The sequence below is a fragment of the Prenolepis imparis genome, unplaced genomic scaffold (assembly GCF_030444845.1).
Source record: "Prenolepis imparis isolate NDT839.2.m4 unplaced genomic scaffold, iyPreImpa1.0 SCAF_9, whole genome shotgun sequence".
NCBI lineage: Eukaryota > Metazoa > Arthropoda > Insecta > Hymenoptera > Formicidae > Prenolepis > Prenolepis imparis.
In genome coordinates this window covers 2,359,639-2,381,140 of record NW_028141167.1, presented here as the reverse complement: position 1 = coordinate 2,381,140, position 21,502 = coordinate 2,359,639, and the positions used below count along the sequence as shown (strand labels likewise).

Genomic DNA, 21,502 nt, shown 5'->3' with positions numbered 1-21,502 from the left:
CCTTAAAAAAATTGAAATTAATTCTTATTAAAAAAAAAATAATGAAATGAATTTTTCACATGGCATACATTTCTTACGCAATAATCTTGTGTAATTAAATGCAACCACACCTGAATGATATGCATAATATCTGATAATATATGATAATGAATCAATGAAGCAAGGTAATAAAACATATACAGGATGGACACTTTGTTTATCGATCAAAAATCAATAACTTTATAAAACAGAACTTATATATATATATTTATATATATGTTCTGATTTAAATAACAAAAAAGCAACTAAAGTTTTTGCAATTATTGTAATTCTATACATATACACCTATTTGTATATAAAAATCTTGTTACGCATTATTCTATGTTAAAACTCAAAAAGACATAACTTGCTTCGTATTTAAAGAAAATATTTGATAAATATTATTTCTGCAAATAGTGCAATAGTATATTTTATATAGATAAATATCTATTTTGTACATAATAATTACATCTAAAATTTTGTCTTGTATAATCGACGATTACATTTTTCATATGTCAATCCCTCTCGCGCAAACAGGCTCTCTCAATTTAAATCTAAAAAAGGTAATCTTTTATATTAGAACACCTGGTATAGATACAACATAAATTTATATATATGATAACAACTGACACTCTTCTATTCAGTTCTCATAGTCGCAACAACTTCTGTTGAAGAAGTCGGAAATTCTATAAGTGATCACTTGTCAATTCTTCTCGCGCGAATATGCTATCTCTTTCAGTTTCAAAAAATAAAGTGATTTCTTGTATTAGGACACCCAGTACAGATTCAACATATATATATATATACATGCGGTAACAACTTCATTTCTTCAGTTACAGTTCTCGTAATCGCTCCAACTTTTGTCGAGGAAGTCGAAAGATCAACAAGTATTACTCTTATATATTTCAGTTTCATTGTTTCGTTCGTAATTCATGATTGGATTTTTTTAAACAATTGACACGGAGATTAACAATCAAGTTGTCACTTGATTGTTAATCTCCGTGTCAATTGTTTAAAAAGATCCAATCATGAATTACGAACGAAACAATGAAACTGAAATATTGTTTAAAAAGATCCAATCATGAATTACGAACGAAACAATGAAACTGAAATATATAAGACACCGATACAAAAATTTTACGCCGGAGAGACAATACTCATTACAGGTATTTATCATATAAAAATAATTAAATATAGTAAACTGTTAATTTTTCAATATATTAGACAACACAAAAGCGCGCGCGCCATTGTCTAATTTTATTTAATGATTTTATTTAATTTTATTTAATTTTATTTTGAACAAACTGTTAACCCTTGCGATAATAGCCACTCAATGCTACGAATATAAATCACAACGCGAATTAAAACAGCAAATCAGCATCGCGGAAAAGAGTACGCGGAAAACAATACTTCGAGACTTTCGAGAATTGACTTAACATGCCTTTTTTAAAAAAGGATTTAATACATATTTAAAAAAGATTGTGGAAAATGTAATAAAATTATGATCATGAGAAGCATATGTGTAAAATCCTAATCATACTCACAACAATTAACGTCTTGATGATCAACTTTAACAAGTTTTTTTTTTATAAATGGCGTCCCTGAATCTCATTCTATACTCTTTTCAATTTTTATAATCCAATTATTTAAGCACTGCAAGTTATTCTGTGTATATGCTGATAGTTTGCACACACACACAAATCTATCTAATTCTGATGTTAAGAGTACAACTATAGAATTGAACAATAAAAACATAACTATTGTTAATCCGGGTTATCTGGGTTTCTAATAACTTTAGCTCTTTCAAATAAAGCTAATAAAATGAAAACAATTAATTAACACTTCCAAGTTTATTTTATAGTTAATGTCAATAGCTTTATATGCAATTCGTTTCATAAGAAATCAGTTCCATAAAAAAATTTGTTTTAATATGTTTATCCTTAAGAGAGCCTGTTTGCGCGAGAGAGGATTGACATATGAAAAATGTAATCCTCAATTATACAAGACAAAATTTTAGATGTAATTATTATGTACAAAATAGATATTTGTCTATATAAAATATACTGTTGCACTATTTGCAGAAATTATATTTATCAAATATTTTTACTTGATATTTTACTATATTTTAATTTTTAGTTATATTTTATTCTTTATTTTGCTTCTATTTTTCTTTAATATTGTTTTTTTCATGTGATTCCTATTTTCTCAATTATTTATTATTACTTATCACTATATCATGCGTGCACATTTTTAGGAAAACTTTTGAAACAAAATAAACTCGTTATTAACTACTACAAGTTCTCAAGTTTAAAATCTCTCGGCATTTAATATAATTAGTTTAAAATTAATTTCTAATTGATAATACAAAAATTAGTTTTAAATATTAGTTTGTTTTAATAACAATGTGCATTCAATATTAAAGAACTTATTAATTATTATATCTATGATATATAAATTCTTATAAATACTAAAATATAATAATTTTTACGAAGCTCTTTGTATTATCTTCCTGAATACTATAGTTTATACATATTACAGCTTAGTTTTATTTTTCTATTTTCTTCTATAGGTAGTACAGGATTTCTCGGGAAGATGTTAGTTGAGAAATTGTTACGAAGCTGTCCTGATATTTCTACAATGTATCTACTGATACGTTCCAAGAAAGACAAATGCCCTGAAGACCGATTAAATGATATATTTGAATATCCGGTAAATATCTTAACATTGGTAACATAATGTATTCGTGACGTTGCTACATGAATGTATAATCTATTAGTTATATGATCGATTAAAAGAGGAAGTACCCAATTTTCGCAAAAAAATTGTACCGATTGTAGCCAATTTTAATGCCAAAGACTTATTAGAACTATCGGAAAATGATAAGAATATATTGATACGTGAGGTAAGCAATTCAGATTTTAAGATATATATATATACACACTATATAAGTTTAAAATTTCATTTGTTATGGTCAAAAATAAGCTTCCTTATTTTCCTATATACATATATTTGAAAGATTGCAATATAATGATGTATAAAAAAATCATTTTTGTTTTACATTTACTTATATATGTTTGATATACCATACATACTATACATATAATATATATAGGTATCCATAGTTTTTCACTTGGCGGCGACTGTACAGTTCAATGAAAAAATTAACACTTCTGTTGCAATAAATGTTATTGCTACCAATGTCATTTTAAACATTGTTAAACATATGTCAAATTTAAAGGTAATTTCTCCGTCTAACAATAAATATTCCAATGTTAGGAAATGGAAAAAATTATTGATTTATACATGTTTTAAAGAAGGAATTAAATCGATATAATATCTTGCAGTCATTCATTCACGTATCGACCGCATATGCGAATTGTCATGTGAAAAATATCGAGGAACGTTTCTACACGTATCCTATTGATCACAGAACACTTATCACATTAACAAATACTCTATCCGAAAGCGTACTCAATGAAAGGCTTGCTAGGTGCGTATTTCTTTCATGCTCGATATATAATAAATAAGTAAATAATCTTCCACACACAAACATAACACACAAACAAAACGCACACACACCACATACACATACATGTATAATAAAAACCTATTTATAAGTAAAATATATTATAAATTCGTTTGATGGAATACTAGACTAACACTATTTTAACAGAATTACTTCATTATGGCCGAATATATATACATTCACAAAAGCCATTGCGGAAGCGCTTCTCAAACACGAAGGTAAAGATTTACCTATTGGGATATTTCGGCCTGCAATAGGTAAGGAATTAATTAATTATGACTAATTATTTAATTAAGAATTTGTGCATCAACAAAAATTAAGATTAAAATTATCTCAGAAAATTATTATTCAAGAAATAATTTATACTTTTTACTTGCATAAAACACGATATTATTTTCGTGATATCGTAAAATTGATTGTTATACAAAATACAAATGTATTATGTATAGCACACAACCATATTTTAAATACAAAATACTTATTATTAACTTTACAAGATACATTTCTAAATCAAGAGTAATTGTACCGCAAGAAAATTAAATTCTGGAATAATAATAAATAATCGCAAAACTATTGTGAGTTATTAAATGCAAATTTTTATAAATTCTTTGTGAATAATAAATATTATTTTCAGTTATATCTAGCGCTAGTGAACCACTCGTCGGTTGGATCGACAATTTTTATGGACCAATAGGATTAACAGCATCTGCTTCTCACGGAATCTTGAAATTTGTACAGTGCAACAACGATGTTCTGGCGAATATAGTGCCCGTTGATTTCACTGTAAACTCTTTAATCGTTAGTGCATGGGACGTCTCTAATAAATACAGGTATCATCAAGATGCAAACATATATTAATTGTAAGAGGAGTAGATCTACATATCATTCCATTTTTATCATAAGCAAATCGATATTGATTTTTGTTATATACATATATAGTATTAATATCAGTCCCTTACTTTCAAATTATATCACATGATTAATGTGATTATTATCATATGTTTGAGTGATTAATGCTTAAAAAGGAGATTGATGTCACATATGCGCAATAATCAATATTTTATGCTATTAAATATCAATTTTAAATATTAATTTTATGCTATTAAATATTAAAAATATTAATTGCATTAAATAGAAGTTCAATATAGCGCAATCTTTATAAGCAGTTTTTAAGATGTTGGACAATGGAGCCAATTAAGATTAAATGCTATATAACATACTGCGAATAATAACGTATGATTAATCTGATTATTTAAATTAATCTGATAATTATAAATACATTATAAATTAAAAATTATTAATAAACCATAAAAAATATGTTTTTATGAATTTATATTCCAGAAAATATAAGGATGTGTTGATTTATAATTATATAGCATCGGCCGATGCACCGACTTGGGGTGAATTTATCAATAATTTCCATTTCGTAACCAAAGTATATCCTTTGAAAAATGCTATTTGGCTACCAATGATCTTTACATTACAACGAGACATATTGTATAAAATTTGCATTTGGCTTTGTCATTTACTCCCGGCCTTACTTGTGGACAGCATAATAATTTGTATAGGTCGTCGCCCGAGGTACTGTAGAAATAAATATAAAGAGTAACGATTTCTCCTCTCTGATAATACAAATGCAATATTTTATATCAGAATCAGATATTATCATAAAATGAAGAAAATAATAATAATTTTCTATATATGCATATACATATACAGAATAAACTAATCAGAATTAGCTTTTAATGAAAAATAAATTTAATAATAAAAAAATAGTTATAAATATATATTTTAAAAAAAAAGAAAAATAGCCTTTGCACCTCTCCAAAGCAATAGAAACATTTTTTTTTACAGAAAAATTGTTATCATCATAAACTTCCTTTCTACCATGTAATTTTTATTCTAGAAGTTTTTATCTAATTCTTATAGGTTTAAAAATATTAAAGGTACTAATTTTTATGTTATTCTATATATGTATTTCAGAATGTGGAAATTGTATAGCAAAATTCATAAAGATTCCAAAGCAATCACATATTTTGCTCTTCATGAATGGAATTTTACCAATAACAATGTTCAAGCAATGTGGGATTGCTTGAGTGAAGAGGATCAGCAATTATTTAAATTCAATATGAATGGATTTGATTGGACAAAATATCTCATTGATTGTTTCAAAGGCATGCGTCTTTATTTATTCAATGAAAATGATAGTTCTCTAGAAAGTAGTCGCATCAGATATAGAAGGTAAGATATTCTTGTTTTCAATTTCTTCTGATATTTTCTTTTTTAATTTAAAGTATAAGTTTAACAAAATTATTTAAAACAAAATTATAATTTGCAGACTTTACTGGCTACACCACACATTAAAAACTGTTCTTCTGTTTATCGTTTTTCTAATTATCTGGAACATATTTGTAAGAATATTTGCATAATTATTAGTATTAGCATTATATAAGCGATTACGCTTATATAATGCTAATACTAATAATTATGCAAATATTTTTACAAATATGTTCCAGATAATTAGAAAAACGATATTTATAATTTGTTAGCAAATAAATGTAACAACGGTAAGAAATGTTATGTATATTAATACATAACATTTCTTTCCGTTGTTACATTTATTTGCTAACAAATTATTCAAGAAAAATACTTTTAACAAAAATCTCCTAAAAGAGAGAGAGAAACATAAACATAACTTTAGATTTAAAATTCAAGTTTAATTTAAACTTAAACTACTGATTCACTGAGATAAACGAAAGAAAGCCCAATCAAACTGCGCTAAATAAAAAAAATATTATAACTATTAATTGTAACACTTTTATATTACTACCGCAAGATTACATTTTTATTCTAAAACTGATGTATTTATTATTATCTACGTTTGTAAGTTTATAAATACATAATATTTTTACATAATAATTGCATATTCTTATATATATACAATTTATTAAATTTATTAACGCGCGTATATGTATAATGCATATATCATCTACTCTATTTATATACTCGTCAAAAAAATTATCGTAACACGTAATTAATATCAAAATTTTGTATATATTCAAATAAGCGTATCTCCGCGAAAAATTGTCGTATTTCAAAAATTTTTTTTTTTTGTTTAAAGGGTAAAGTCTCTACTTTAAGGAACTTTCGTTTGATTTTGATTTTATTCTCTCCCCCTTTCTCCATCCCTTTAAAAGAAGGGACATGCTTTTTTTTCAAAAATTGCATAGTTTGACGAACTCTGCGGGGTGTACTAAATTTTTTTCGCAAATATCATCATAACTATCGTAAAATATGGACTTTTCTCTACAAATTTTAAAAAAAATTGAATACGATTTTTTTTCGCGAAGTTACGGCGTATCAAAGTTACCTGTGCATTTTTGCCTATATATTCAATTACCGCCAACATTAGCATTACCCAATGGACACTACGGGGAGGTTGCTGGTCGGATTTTGCCCATCGTGTGTGTGTGTCTGTGTGTGTGTGTGTGTGTGTGTGTGTGTGTGTGTGTGTGTGTGTGTGTTGGGGCAGGGATATATGTGTTCGTATTTAAAATTGTATATTTCTGCCTCGTCTTCGGATGACCTCTTGCAGGCGCTCACGCATATTAATGCAGGCTCTAATTGTGACTTGCAGAATTTCGAACCATATTCGATGTAGGGCTACTTCCAATTGCTGGAAATTAGTTGGTAGTCTTTCGAAATCATGCAGCCATCTTCCCATAAAAGGTCATCCGAAGAGAAGGCAGAAATACACAATTTTAAATACGAACATATATCCCTGCCCCAACACACACATACACACACACACACACACACACACTTATATATATATATAATATTATTATTAAATATATTATTACCTGATACTCCAATGAGTAACCACATAATATTCCTAAATTCTAAAAGCACATCGACAGTTCTACAAGAAAATAAATACAAGACTTAATAAGAGTTCTAGAAAAGAATAAAAGATTTAAATAAATTAGAATACACACATAGTAAAGAAGAAATGTAAAGACATACATATAAATACTTACTCTTTATTAATAGAAAATCTTTAATACTGTTAGAGGTGATATATCATGCTTTCACGAACTAATATACTGCGTCTCATTTCACAATACGTCGAATAAGAAATCGGCCAAACGTTTCGTTTATAATTAACACTTTCTCCCGAAATAACAGCTATTATAAAATTGCAAATAAGATTAACCCCACTCACGATGATGTGTCACGAAACGTCACCAAACTGTCACCGAACTATAAATTCAGCGATTACATTCACACCTCTCTCTCACGACCGCCAATCACATACGCGGAAAAGAGTCAACAATAAGTGCAATACAAATCGACTCGAAACGCAAACTTTTCAGGTCTACATGACTTTTGTCATTGACTACGTTTACACGGCTTCTAACTTCGACTTAATAACGCTGATGTTATAACTCCTACTTAAAATGAGTTGCGTTTACACGTTCAGACTTATCTTATTGCCATCAAGCTGAAATAGCTTAATAACTTTCGTTCTGTACGTACTATGGTATGGAATACAGAATAACCAACTCTGCAAACAATGGAGAATTAAAATGTTTAATTTTTATGGTTGGCATTATTGCCATCGTTACACTGCGACCGTTTACACGTCCTTTTTACGTCGATGTAATAACCCTAAGCCTCTTCATCAAATGACTTTGAGTTACTACATCGATGTAATAACTTCGTCATAAAAGAGCGTTTACACGGCATCTATCGTCGGTAGTTATAACATCGATGTTAAAACTTCGGCTTAAATCGGGCCGTGTAAACGTAGTCATTATGGATGGATTTTCACATATTTCTTTGAATTGATCAATTCTTTTAATTTTTAAAAGGTCAAAACCACGTAAGAAACAGCTGACAGTACTATATCGGCATTCTCTGTTTGTCAACAACAATGTCAAGCAAATGTCAAACAAAATGTCAAGCAAATATCAAACAAAATGTCAAGCAAATGTCAAACAAGCAAAAAGATATTGCATCAATATATTACACGTTTTTTTCCATATGAAACATTTATTTTCCTCATACCTATGAGATATTTGTTTTTAAGTTTAAAATTTAACACAATTATATATCGTCATCATAACCGGTTGAGCGATTATTTAGCACTGGTGATCAAATTTTAGTATCACAGAGAAATAGTTTGAGTGGCGATATCTTTGAGACATTTTTGATGAGTTAAAACCAGGGATCCGGACCGAAACAAAATTAGGGTTCGGTTTCGGTTACGGTTTAATAAAATATTTAATAACTGTTCCGGTTCCAGTTTCGGTTTTTTGATAAATGAAAAAACCGAAACCGTTTAAATTATGATTTTTTCGGTTACGGTTCCGGTTTTTTAAAATTTTTACTTTTCGTTTTTCTAATTAAATTAATTTCTAAATTATATTACTTTAAAAAATTATTATTAATTTTTATGACATATATATATAAATAAACAACACTTCATATTATACATGAAAATATATTTAGATATAGGTATATATAATATAGATACATATATAAATATATTTTTTATATATGTCATCACATAAAAATTAATAATAATTTTTTAAAGTAATATAATTTATATACCTATACTTTATATATATATATATATATATATATATATATATAAAGTATAGGTATATAAATTATATTACTTTAAAAAATTATTTTCGGTTTACGGTTCTTTTTGGTATTTTTTTCTATTTTTGCGCAAATGACGGAAATGTCATGATAACTGTCTCCTTGAAGTGCAATACAATTATAATTATTTTTTAAATGTTCTGAAACGTGTATGTATTATTGCAATAATGATAGCTGAGATATATATGTATATATATATATATATATAAAACGGAAAATATAATATCCTCAGCTACACCCCCACATACACGTTTCAGAACATTTAAAAAATAATTATAATTGTATTGCACTTCGAGGAGACAGTTATCATGAAATTTCCGTCATTTGCGCAAAAACAGAAAAAAATACCAAAAAGAACCGTAAACCGAAAATAATTTAACGGTCCGGTTATGGTTTCGGTGTTTAATAGAATTTCACGGTTTACAGTTACGGTTCTATTAAAAAACCGGTTATGGAACGGTTATTGGTTTTGGTTCCGGTTCGGTCCGGGTCCCTGGTTAAAACTAACGAATAAAGTCGTAAACAAAAAAAATATTAATAAATAAAAGATTTATTCGGTATATTTTGTGCATATTTATCATTATTATATGATAAAATATAATTTAAAAGTATCTGATATGTATCCAAGAAATTTTTAAAGTATCTGAGTATCTGTATCTATATACATTTTAATTTGTGTTTTGTATCTATATCTAGATACATTTTTTCACATGTATCTGTATCTGTATCGAGATTCATTTTAAATGTATCTTACCCATCACTGATTGTTGTTATATGATTATTATTGTTATAGTATTTTTTATTTTATTATTTTATTGTATTTTCTTATTAATATTTTTTTGTATAAATTGCAATTTAAACGCATTCCTATTTAAATGTAATATCTTCTTAAATTATCATCGAATCACACTTGAGTAATTTATTACAATTCAAGTGATATAAAATTCAAAAATTATTAATATGCACACCTGTAATTTTTTCTCAAGTATCGATTATTAATCGTGAGAAACACAACTTATATTGTATCTCTAGGTAAACTTTATCCGAGTTTTTCAATTGAAGCGTAATTACAAATATGTTTATCAGGAATAATAAATAAAAAATCAAAATTAGGAATATCACAATTTAAAATTGCTTTCAGCTGGCAATGAGTCAACATGCTGCAATTTAATTAGATTTGCAATCGGAATAAGCGCTGTAATTATACAACTCTATAAATATTTATAACTTTAATTTTTTACTGGAACACGTGCACTTGGGGCCTTTATTTACCTTTCTTGAAAAGATAAGTGTATAGAGATTCATATATATGTATACGTGCGTATACTATATATGATTACATTATCAAGTTAAAAATATTATTGTGTACAATAAAATTACCATATAAATGTATATTATTTTAATGTTTTGTTTTTGTTGTTTTTCTCAACTGTACATATTGCCAAAATAACATTACATTTAAAAATACTATTCAAAGAGAGATTCTGCGTAATAAATGCAAGCACAATTGCAATTAGGTAGACATATAGTAAAATCTGAACAGATGGAGCAACGAGCAGTACACACAGAGTGGACAATTTGTTTATCACAATTAGAAATCATTAATTTTATTTATAACAAAACTTATATATATGTATATATATTTATATAATATTGATATGATAAAAGGCCAACTAACGAGCAAAATTATATAAATCTTATACAAGTAAATTATTTATTCACTATTTTACATTATGTAGAAAAATAATAACAAACATTTCGACTGTACGCAGTCTTCTTCATTATATGTATTAATGCGTTGTATGTAAATTTGGTTACAAGAAGTGAAATAATGCTGATATTCTGTCTATCATCGCTTTTTTCCCTTTTTTCCTCTCTCCCATCTGTGAATTTTTGACGTTTTTTCCGCGGCTTTTTTTCCCCTCAACGGAGAGGTGGAGAACTTCTTACCGTTCCATCGTTTGAAAGCGTGGAATTGTCATAGTTCTCGATAATATATAGCAACCTCGATAATATATAACAATTGCACGAATGATGCTGAGCGCCCGGGACGTCCGAATGAGGTCACAACTGAAGAAACAGTCAATAAAATCCATGATATTGTATTGGACGACCGTCGAGTGAAGATACGCGAGATAGCCAAGATGGTAAACATCTCAAACGAACGTGTTTTTAATATCTTGCATAAACATTTGGGCATGAAGAAGCTGTCGGCCAGATGGGTGCCGCGCTTGCTCACAATCGACCAAAAACCACAACTATATTAATATAGTGCAAGATATTAAAAACACGTTCGTTTGAGATGTTTACCATCTTGGCTATCTCGCGTATCTTCACTCGACGGTCGTCCAATACAATATCATGGATTTTATTGACTGTTTCTTCAGTTGTGACCTCATTCGGACGTCCCGGGCGCTCAGCATCATTCATGCTTGTACGACCACAACGAAATTCAGTGAACCACTTGTGAACCATTCCATGCGACGGAACAGAGTCCCCATAATACTTTTTTAGCTTTTCTTCAGTTTCCTTAATGGTTTTTCCACGCAAAAAGTAATGTTTTATTAGCACACGAAATTCACTTTTTTCCATTTTAGCAAAAAACACAAACTTATCCGTTTTAGAACGCTGTCAAAAAATTTCTATTTGACAGATCTACTTGAAACTTGGTGTGTATACTTAAATAAGATGGTAAATATCAGAAATAAAATTAGATTGCGATTTGAGTGCCATATCTTGTAAAAGTCACTGACTTATCGAACTGCCCTCGTATTTATATATTTATATTTAAGGAAATAAACGATTAATCTTTTGTACCAATTTAATTTTATATTTTATGTTATTTTGTTATGTGTATTTTATATTTTATTATATTTTATGTCTATCTGTAAGAGTTTCGATACGCATTGATATTATACGTATTCTATACTTAAATGCAGAAAAGCATAAGCAGCAAAGCTTGCTTCGTATTTAGTAAAAATATTCTGTAAATAAATATTTCTCTAAATAATGACACTATATTTTATAGACAAGACAAATATCTATTTTGTACATAATAATTAAATTAAAAATACTTTGTCTTGTACAGTTATCGAGAATCACGTTTTTCACATGTCAATTCTTCTCGCGCGAATATGCCATCTCTTTCAGTTTCAAAAAATAAAGTAGGTTTTTTGTATTAAGACACCCAGTATAGATTCAACATATATATATATGCGGTAACAACTTCATTTCTTCAGTTACAGTTCTCATAGTCGCTCCAACTTTTGTCGAGGGAGTCGAAAGATCTACAAGTATCACTTGATTGTTAATCTCCGTGTCAATTGTTTAAAAAAATCATGGATTACGATCAAAACAATGAAATTGATATACTTAAGACGCCAATACAAAAATTTTACGCCGGACAGTCAATCCTCATTACAGGTATTTATTATGCAAATATAATTAAATAAAAGATTAGTTTTTTAATATTTAAGCTGTTAAAAATGTGTAATAAAAGTAAAGATGGTCACAGTGATCAATATATAATACTAAGACGTATGCAGTTTATTAATATATGAAATATATATAAAAATCATGATAAACATAAATTGCTAATCGAAAATCAATTGCATATGTGCGTATTTATGTGTATATAACTTAAGTAATAAATATATTAGTTAAGCAACGTTATTTCTCTAGAATAAAACATAAATATCTTTAATTAAGTAATCTTTAATTAAGTTGTACAAAATCTTTCTGTACAAAATCGACAAATTAGGCTTTCTAAATAACTATTATTTTCAACATATTTATCGACATGTCTCGTAAGACTGAACAAAATTAGACGTAGGTTTATAACTAATAATTAGTCATGCAATGCCCTTCAAATATTTCCTATACTCAAAACAGTGTTCTGTTTATCTAGAATATAAATCGGCTAGAAATATTGTGCAGTTTACTAACCGCACACTAAAATTGAGAACGACAATCGTAAAACGCAATGACGCACATGAGTTTTATGCATTATACCGCGAATTCCAACGCTTAAGGTGGTTCTTGCATTTAGGTCAAATGTAGATAGCCCGGAAAATTTGATATCAAATGAAAGGTTAACGTTCCTAGAGTGTGTCTGAAAAATTTCGGATTTTTTTACCGCTTGGTTCCGGAGATATATGTCCGAAAACTTTGCCAATTTTACATGGTGATAATAGGGAAAGGAGGGTCAGATCGCATTCCATGAATCATGGAATACGTTCATACCGCTCGACTAGATGAACGAATAAAAAACTGTTCAATCGACGCAATAAACATTTCTAAAGATACTGACGCGACACCAAACTGATTGACCGTACCGTATATAAATAAAGCGAAATTTTCGACAAACTTTTGGCAACTTTCGACACGACACGAGAGTCATGGCGGCCGTCTTGAGTGGCTGCTTGGTAACGTCGCGAGTTAATTTTCTCCGCTTGGCTCTCGCGACGACGTTATTTTTCCATTCAATTTTTTGTTTCGTTTCGAACCTTGCTGTTCGCTCATGTTTACACTTACTGACAGTGCGGTTATGACGATACACCAGGCGCTCCGGCGGCTATTAAAATCGTGACGTTGCCAAATATATGGTTCCAACTCTAGTCTTTGTGATTTCGCTCTGATATTTTCAGTTTATAGGGACGGTTCAATGAGAAAAAACTTACGGAATAATTAATTTAAGTGTATGCTGGTTTTTACATACTAAATCATATTTTTCACTAGTAACAATAGTTGCCTTTGTGACTTCAAAGTACTAAATCATATTTTTCACTAGTAACAATAGTTGCCTTTGTGACTTCAAAGTACTACAAGAACCACCTTAAATCTGCTTTGTTTTTTATGTACACGTGTACACATATACACATTAATCTTCCTTGTACTATACATTTTTCAATAATCTCAACTAATTTGTTACCTCTTATATTAGTTCTAATTTTAAATCTTCGACGCAAGCGATAATAATCTTCGTTAGAGCACTGATTTTAATTCAGATAAAAAAAACTTTCTTCTTAAATATTATTATATAAGGAACAATTTAAATAACTTAAATTATTACAGTCTGAATATTTATGGAGATTGATCTCTTTGTTTATAATTAAAATTTAATTTTACACCTATCTCTCACTAAATTACTACTAATTAATTTTAAATTATTTACTTATTTATTCTGTCTTTTCTTTGTGGTTGTGTACATTTTGTTTCGCTTTAAAAAAATCTATTATATTTCATCAAAAAAATCACGTACCTTTCTTTCTTGTTGAATTTTTGACTGTTTGCTACATATGTATAATATTTGCATCTGACATCTGACATCTGAGTAAAATTAAAGAATTGAATTAAGCATTGACAATATTAACGTGAAGAAAAGATCGGATTCGTAATTTTATCGGACATATGTTAAAATGATAAAAATATTGAACCAAATTCGTCGTTGATAAGCGAGAATGTGATGGTCAGATTTTCTTATAGAGTCAAATTCTTAAAAGATTAACAATGATCCAAATTTGACATCCAGTACGATTCATTGAAAATTATACTGTAGATATAGAATTATTAATAGAGTTAATAAGATGAAATAATTAAAAAATCACTTACACATACGTCAAATAATTAACGATAGTCAGACAAATATTTTTGTCCTTGGCATTTTTAGTTTGTCCCTGGTATTTTTAGTTGATTCTGGTTCGTTTAGCTGACCTATTATTTTTTATTATTTTGAATATACATGAGCCTACCTATTAAATATTTAAGCACTGTAAGTTAATATATGCTGATGATTTGTAAAAATATATCTACATTCCAAATTTACAACTATAGAATTGATCAATAAAAACAACTGTTGTTAGTGCGACTGGATTTCTAATAACTATCTTTCAATTAGAGCTAATAAAATAAAAGCAATGTTAGTTGCCACACTCAGATTTATTTTACAGTTGGTGCAGATATAAGTTGCCTGGAATTCATTTTGAAAGAAATTAGTTTTCTTCGTCTTATCAGCAAAAACTCTAAGCGTATAATCATGATTGCATACTTTTATAATCAAATTATATTTATTATATTTAAATAATTTGTGTAACACTACAAATAGAATTTATTATCAATTAACTACAAATTTCAAAAATGGAATCTTGGCTCTTACAAAAAAAATATAGCTTGTATAGCTGCTCTTGTTTTGGTTCACATTAATTGCTATGTTATTTACTGATGACACAATTCTGCAAACGCCGAAATGACAAATAGCTTCTAACTCAGAAATCAAATTTACAAGAGAATGTAAAAATTTCAAATCGTAAAGTAAAAATTTTAAATTTCTTTCAAATCTCTATTCAGATCTCGATTGATCGAATCTGTCTTTTCAATAGATTTAAGTATTTATCCGTTTATGAGAGACTCCAATGAAAAATCTCTTTTTCAAAAGTTGGAAGTCTTATTATGTAGAAAAGTAATTGATCAAAAATCCTTTAAAAAGTTTCCTATCTGTTAAACTCATTACTCTGTGAAATTATTGAATCACCCTTAAATTTCCAACTTTGCAATACATTTCCTAAATGTTAAACAATAAAAGTTGGCAGCTTATACGCTTCTATCGACTGCTTCTTTGCTTTTAACTAAATCTCATCACATTGTCATTTTAATATGTTCAATATGTTCATTATATATATTATACAGTTTAGATTTATTCTTCTATTTTCTTCTACAGGTAGTACCGGATTTCTCGGAAAAATGTTAGTTGAGAAATTGTTACGAAGTTGTCCTGATATTTCTACAATGTATCTACTGATACGTCCGAAGAAAGACAAATGCCCTGAAAACCGATTAGATGAGATATTTGAAAATCCAGTGAGTATCTTAATATCAGTAACATAATGTATTCGTGAAATGTTGCTACATGAACGTATAATCTACAGTTGTACGATCGACTAAAAAAGGAAGTGCCCAATTTTCGTAAAAAAGTCGTACCGATTATGTCCAATTTTAATGTCGAAGACTTAGAACTGTTGGAAAATGATATAAATATGCTAATACGTGAGGTAAGCAATTCAGATTTCTCTTATCTTCTTGCACTAGTATAATTATACTATATATCAGCGTAAGAGAAAAATTATTATATATATATGTTTAAGAAATTTATATTTATTATTTTCTATAATTTTTAGATTTATTATTAAGGCAATTAAAAATAATCAATAATAATTTATATTTAATAATTGATGAATAATTGATTTAATAATTATTTTTCTTTTTTTGAAATATTTTTTTGAAATATTAATAATGATATATTAAAAATATATTATTCTTGTTATATTTTTCTTTACATTGCAGGTGTCTATAGTTTTCCACGTGGCAGCCACTGTACGTTTTAATGAAGAAATAAAAATTGCTACGACAGTTAACGTTATTGCTACTAATGTCATTTTAGATATTGCTAAACGTATGCCAAACCTAAAGGTAATTCCTTTTTGTAACAATAAATGTTACAAACAAAATAATTGGAAAGAATTAATTAATTTTTATGAATTTTCAAGAAATAATTGAAGTATTGATATTTATACCTTGCAGTCATTCATTCACGTATCAACTATATATGCAAATTCTCACGTGAAACATATCGAGGAACATTTTTACGAGTACCCTATTGATCACAAAGAACTTCTCACATTAATGCGTACTTTACCCGAAAGCGATAAAAAATTAGCTAGGTACGTATTCCTTTTCGATATACAATAAATGAATTAATAATTTTGTTATGTAAGAAATAAATATTTGTAATATAAATTGAAATTATTAATATAATAAATTATTGTTTTGATAGATTTAGTTCATTATGGCAGAATACATATTTATTTACAAAAGCCATTGCCGAAAGACTTCTTAGAGACGAAGGCAGAGATTTACCAATCGGGATATTTCGACCTGCGATAGGTAGAGGATTTAATTATTATACAAAATTAATCTATTATGCTAATTTTTTGCTCGTTAATTTTTAATAATAATACATAATTATTGTTTTTATATCTTCTTCATATTGTGTCACATAAAGAATATATGCGAAATAGGTATTTTATGCAAATTTAGAAATTTTTCATCGTAGATTTATCTCTTATCTCGTAATCTTAAGAGGTATTATCTTACATATAAATACATACTACACATTACACATATCTAAAAAATATACTTTTTTATGCGTAATACAATAGTGCAGATAGATAATAGAAAATATTGCAGATTACTATTAAAAACTTTTTTTTTTTGTAAAAAAAATTATGAATATTTTTTTTAGTTGTGTCCAGCGCTAGCGAACCGATTGTTGGATGGTGTGAAAATTTGTATGGACCAACTGGAAGTACACTATCTGTCTTGCTCGGTTTTATAAGATTTCAATGGTGCGATGCCGACATTCCGGCAAATTTGGTGCCTGTTGATTTTACTGTAAACGCTTTAATTGCTAGTGCATGGGACGTCTCCAATCAATACAAGTATTGATCAAATATCATCAAGAAACAGATATATTTTATGAGGATGATAAATTCACATATCTTATTTTTATCATAAATAGCTTCGATATTGATTACTGTCATCAGATATTAAATATTAACATCGATTTCAATTTCACAACTATAGTCTTCAATTTTTACTATCAAATTTACGAATTCTTTTACATAATTAGTCGTCATTATACGATAAATTTGCGTTTCAATTCGCTCATGACGTTACGTATGAGTATGAGTGATAAAATGATCAATTTTTTAATGTAATTAAATGTATTGATTATTTTAAATAAAAATATTTGAATGCGTGGCTTGTGATTGACGGGCGGTTTTTAAGAAATATGTTTTAATTTTTACAGGAACGTCAAAGATACGTTAATTTATAATTACGTGTCGGTTAATGCACCGACTTGGAAAGAATACATCACTAAAGTGCTTTGCGTGAATCAAATGTATCCCTTGAAAGATGCCATATGGTTACCATTTGTTATTTTGGTACGGCAAGAGATACTATGTAAAATTTGCATTTGGTTCTGTCATTTGCTTCCGGCCTTTCTTGTGGACAGTGTGAGAATATGTATGGGCCGTCGTCCGAGGTATTGTAGAAATATGAACGAATATCGATTATTCGATTGCACATATCTAATAGTTTATCTCGAAACTGAATAAAGTGACTTTTGTAAAACGCAAGGAGAGAGTCATAATAACTTTATATATTTTCAGAATGTGGAAATTGTATGACAAAATCCACAAAGCTTGTAAATCAATAGGATATTTTTCGACCAATAGGTGGAATTACAGCAATAATAATGTTCAAACGTTGTGGATCCGCTTGAATAAAAAGGATAAGCAATTATTTCCATTCAACATGAAGGAACTTGATTGGACAAAATATCTCACTGATCATCATAAAGGCATACGTCTTTATCTGTTAAAAGAAGATGACAGTACTTTGGAAATCAGTCGTATCAATTATAAGAGGTAAATTTTTTTTAATCGGCTAATTTTGAATACCAATATTAAATTTCTCTTAAAAACAAAATTATGAATTTCAGGCTTTACTGGAATCACCAAATGCTTAAAACTGTGCTTATTTTTGTCACTCTTTGGCTTATCTGGAACATATTTATGAAAATATTTGCATAGTTGTTACATGTTTCCCTATATATGTATCTACTTTAATTCATTAATGTTACATTAGTAAGTATCTCTTTCATTTTACACGGCGAGAATTGAATTTTTATCGATTTATTTTCTTGAAATTCTTATTTTAGACAAAAATCGTTAAAGGTAGAGTTATCTTTTTAAATAAAGATATTTTGCGATAAAACTGCTTTCTTTAGTATACACATTTTTCTTAGAATATATATATATACTGAACTATTTTGTTGTGGAAATTACAGGAAAAAAACAAGATTAATACAACAATGTATCTTATTTTACATTTGTTTCATTATTGTATTGTTATTATATGTTATATACAATAAACGTTTAAGAAATTGTAATTATCTTTTTTATATTTTTAGAATTGTCCTCAAATTTTTATTAGAGAACATATTCACAAAGAGACCTGCATCTAATGTAGGGAACTTCATATAAATAATTACGCGTTTTCGTAATGCGAATGCGGAAGGTCACAGTGGTCATCATGGTTTTTGCTCCCGCTGTCGCTGTTTTAGTTGACTTGGATGCCACGTGAAACCTTGTCGGGATTTGAAAACATTCGTGACCTACCCCGAGAACAGGGATTACACTGTTTGCGATGTCAAAGAGTCAGCAGCCACTCGCCAGGAATTCTGGCGCCACGCCAATCGTGGAAAAATAGGTTATCGATCAACCCCCCTTCAGTCTTGGTAATAACTACAGGATCCCTCCCTCCCAAATCCAAAAGGAGACAGGGAGAGAAGGGGTTAGAGATCCGCGTCTAAGAAGTGGAAATCTCGCGCACCTAACCGACGCTACCCTCGTCGGGATGAGCGTTATTAAGTATATATATACAGTCACGTACGAAGAGCCAAAACCGTGTCAAGTTTTATTAACGCCATCAATTAAATTGGAAACATTCAAATATATTTATTATTTTACAGTATAGTAGTATACGGAAAAAAAATTAGCTACCATAGCTAAATTTTAGCTGTCTCTATATTACATATGAAATTTAGTTATCATGCTTAAATTTTAGCTCTATAATAGCTAATATTTTTTAGCTATAGAATTCTCCGTTAAATTATAGCTAAAAAATATTAGTTACCATAGCTAAAATTTAGGCATAATAACTAAATTTCAGGTTACAATATAGGGACAGCTAAAATTTAGCTATGGTAGCTAATTTTTTTTTAATCGCGCGCGATTAACGTAACCAAGTAAGCTTGATCACGCAAAATTAATAGGCGACAAATCGAAGGACTGAAGGAAATGAAAAAATAAGATGGTACATCTTTTTAATTGAGAAAAATTTCTTAATTACCATTTGGCATCGAACGTCATTTTATTTATATTTATCTTTACGCAAAAGTTTAATTTTATCTTTACACACACAGAATATTTTACATAAAGTTAGAATTACAAAAAGATACAACAAACAGCGAGAAAAATATATATATTTATAACTCAATATGCAAATAAAAAGTCATATATTAAACAATGTACTAATTAACTATTAATCGTTAAAATACGAAAATACGTATATATGTTGTAAGAGATGTTATTATTAAAAATGTATTTTTTATTACTTTTTTAATATTTAGAGATTGCAATAAGTTATTAAAATTTAAACGATAACTTTAAGTCAGAGAGAATCCCTATTACTTTTGGGTAACTAAACAAGTTTAACTGCGTTTTGCTCGTAACAGAGATACGTGTTACTTGAAATAATCTGCGCTGCGATTAAAGTAAACGGAGTGTCTGCGCGTCAGTTACTGTATATACCTTTATATAATCTGTGTACTAGCGTTTATATTAATAATTCAGGGTCGTAGGGAAAACGCATCGCCTAGGAAAGTCACTGCTTCGTCTTATATAGGAGTAAGTGAAGGGCATGTTTACTCTTACATTATCGCACAGTGAGTTTCTAAAAGGTCTATCGCAATTTTCCACCGATGATGTTCGCCTTCATCGTGATATTCGTTAACTTTTCAGTTTATTTCCTGATAAAATACACTCTAATTATGGTTGAGGGGGCATTCGTTCAACTCGTGGTATAATAAAAAATATATCAAATTGACAATAGATATTATGCCAGGTAAACTATGTAAAATTCGATGTATGCCCGAAATTATGCCCGGTATTTCGTGATATCGGACGACTAACTCGAACAGAAAATAATTTTGTACATAACTCATTATCAGCGAATAGTTTTAACTATAATATAAATTAAATGTATATCGTGTTTGGTAAATTGTTATCCTAATTTCTACATCCTATGAATTGATTAAAATCCGTCGAACTTTTTCTCTCTCGAACTTGTCCTAGTTTTAAACGATCGTTAAATCTTTAATATCAATTTTAATTTTCCTTTATTTATCAAAATCCAGCGTCATTTTTAAGCAAAACGTAATAACGTTATCTCTTTAAAAATACTCTTCGTCCTTCTTTTATTTTCATCTCCTTTAATATAATATATTGTATGAGATATTGTTAAATTATCGATCAGCCTTTCTTTATATAGATCTCCTTACCTCTCACATTAATCAACTTAACATAATATAGTTACAGGAATTACTAGTTAATCGATCATTGTTGTTATTAAATAATCTTGTTATTTTGCGTTACATAAGAATCGATG

At 28.6% G+C, this 21,502-nt stretch overlaps 2 protein-coding genes across 7 annotated transcripts; both read left to right on the top strand.

Moving 5' to 3' along the window:
* The first annotated feature begins 672 nt into the window (after positions 1 to 672).
* On the top strand, positions 673 to 6,032 carry LOC145940536 (putative fatty acyl-CoA reductase CG5065). Of its 4 annotated transcripts, none has more exons than XM_083045788.1 (11): positions 673 to 905; positions 1,092 to 1,184; positions 2,588 to 2,727; positions 2,795 to 2,920; positions 3,131 to 3,256; positions 3,363 to 3,508; positions 3,692 to 3,801; positions 4,179 to 4,374; positions 4,886 to 5,125; positions 5,528 to 5,785; positions 5,883 to 6,032. In XM_083045788.1, the coding sequence occupies exons 2-11, from the start codon at positions 1,100 to 1,102 to the stop codon at positions 5,971 to 5,973; spliced, it is 1,518 nt and encodes a 505-aa protein (XP_082901914.1). In that variant the 5' UTR covers positions 673 to 905; positions 1,092 to 1,099; the 3' UTR covers positions 5,974 to 6,032. The 4 variants fall into 4 exon arrangements, with proteins under 4 accessions (XP_082901914.1, XP_082901915.1, XP_082901916.1 ...); XM_083045790.1 differs by lacking the exon at positions 1,092 to 1,184 and having other exon boundaries at positions 682 to 710; positions 852 to 905; XM_083045789.1 differs by lacking the exon at positions 1,092 to 1,184 and having other exon boundaries at positions 673 to 830.
* A 6,425-nt stretch (positions 6,033 to 12,457) lies between these two features.
* Positions 12,458 to 19,775, top strand: LOC145940538 (putative fatty acyl-CoA reductase CG5065). 3 transcript variants are annotated; one of them, XR_014426031.1, is made up of 11 exons: positions 12,458 to 12,637; positions 15,930 to 16,069; positions 16,138 to 16,260; positions 16,553 to 16,678; positions 16,790 to 16,929; positions 17,043 to 17,152; positions 17,511 to 17,706; positions 18,078 to 18,314; positions 18,442 to 18,699; positions 18,774 to 18,918; positions 19,245 to 19,775. XR_014426031.1 is itself a non-coding variant. In XM_083045792.1 (10 exons), the coding sequence occupies exons 1-10, from the start codon at positions 12,553 to 12,555 to the stop codon at positions 18,862 to 18,864; spliced, it is 1,506 nt and encodes a 501-aa protein (XP_082901918.1). In that variant the 5' UTR covers positions 12,458 to 12,552; the 3' UTR covers positions 18,865 to 19,125. The 3 variants fall into 3 exon arrangements, 1 of the variants encoding a protein (XP_082901918.1); XR_014426030.1 differs by lacking the exon at positions 19,245 to 19,775 and adding an exon at positions 18,993 to 19,133; XM_083045792.1 differs by lacking the exon at positions 19,245 to 19,775 and having other exon boundaries at positions 18,774 to 19,125.
* Positions 19,776 to 21,502: the final 1,727 nt, after the last annotated feature.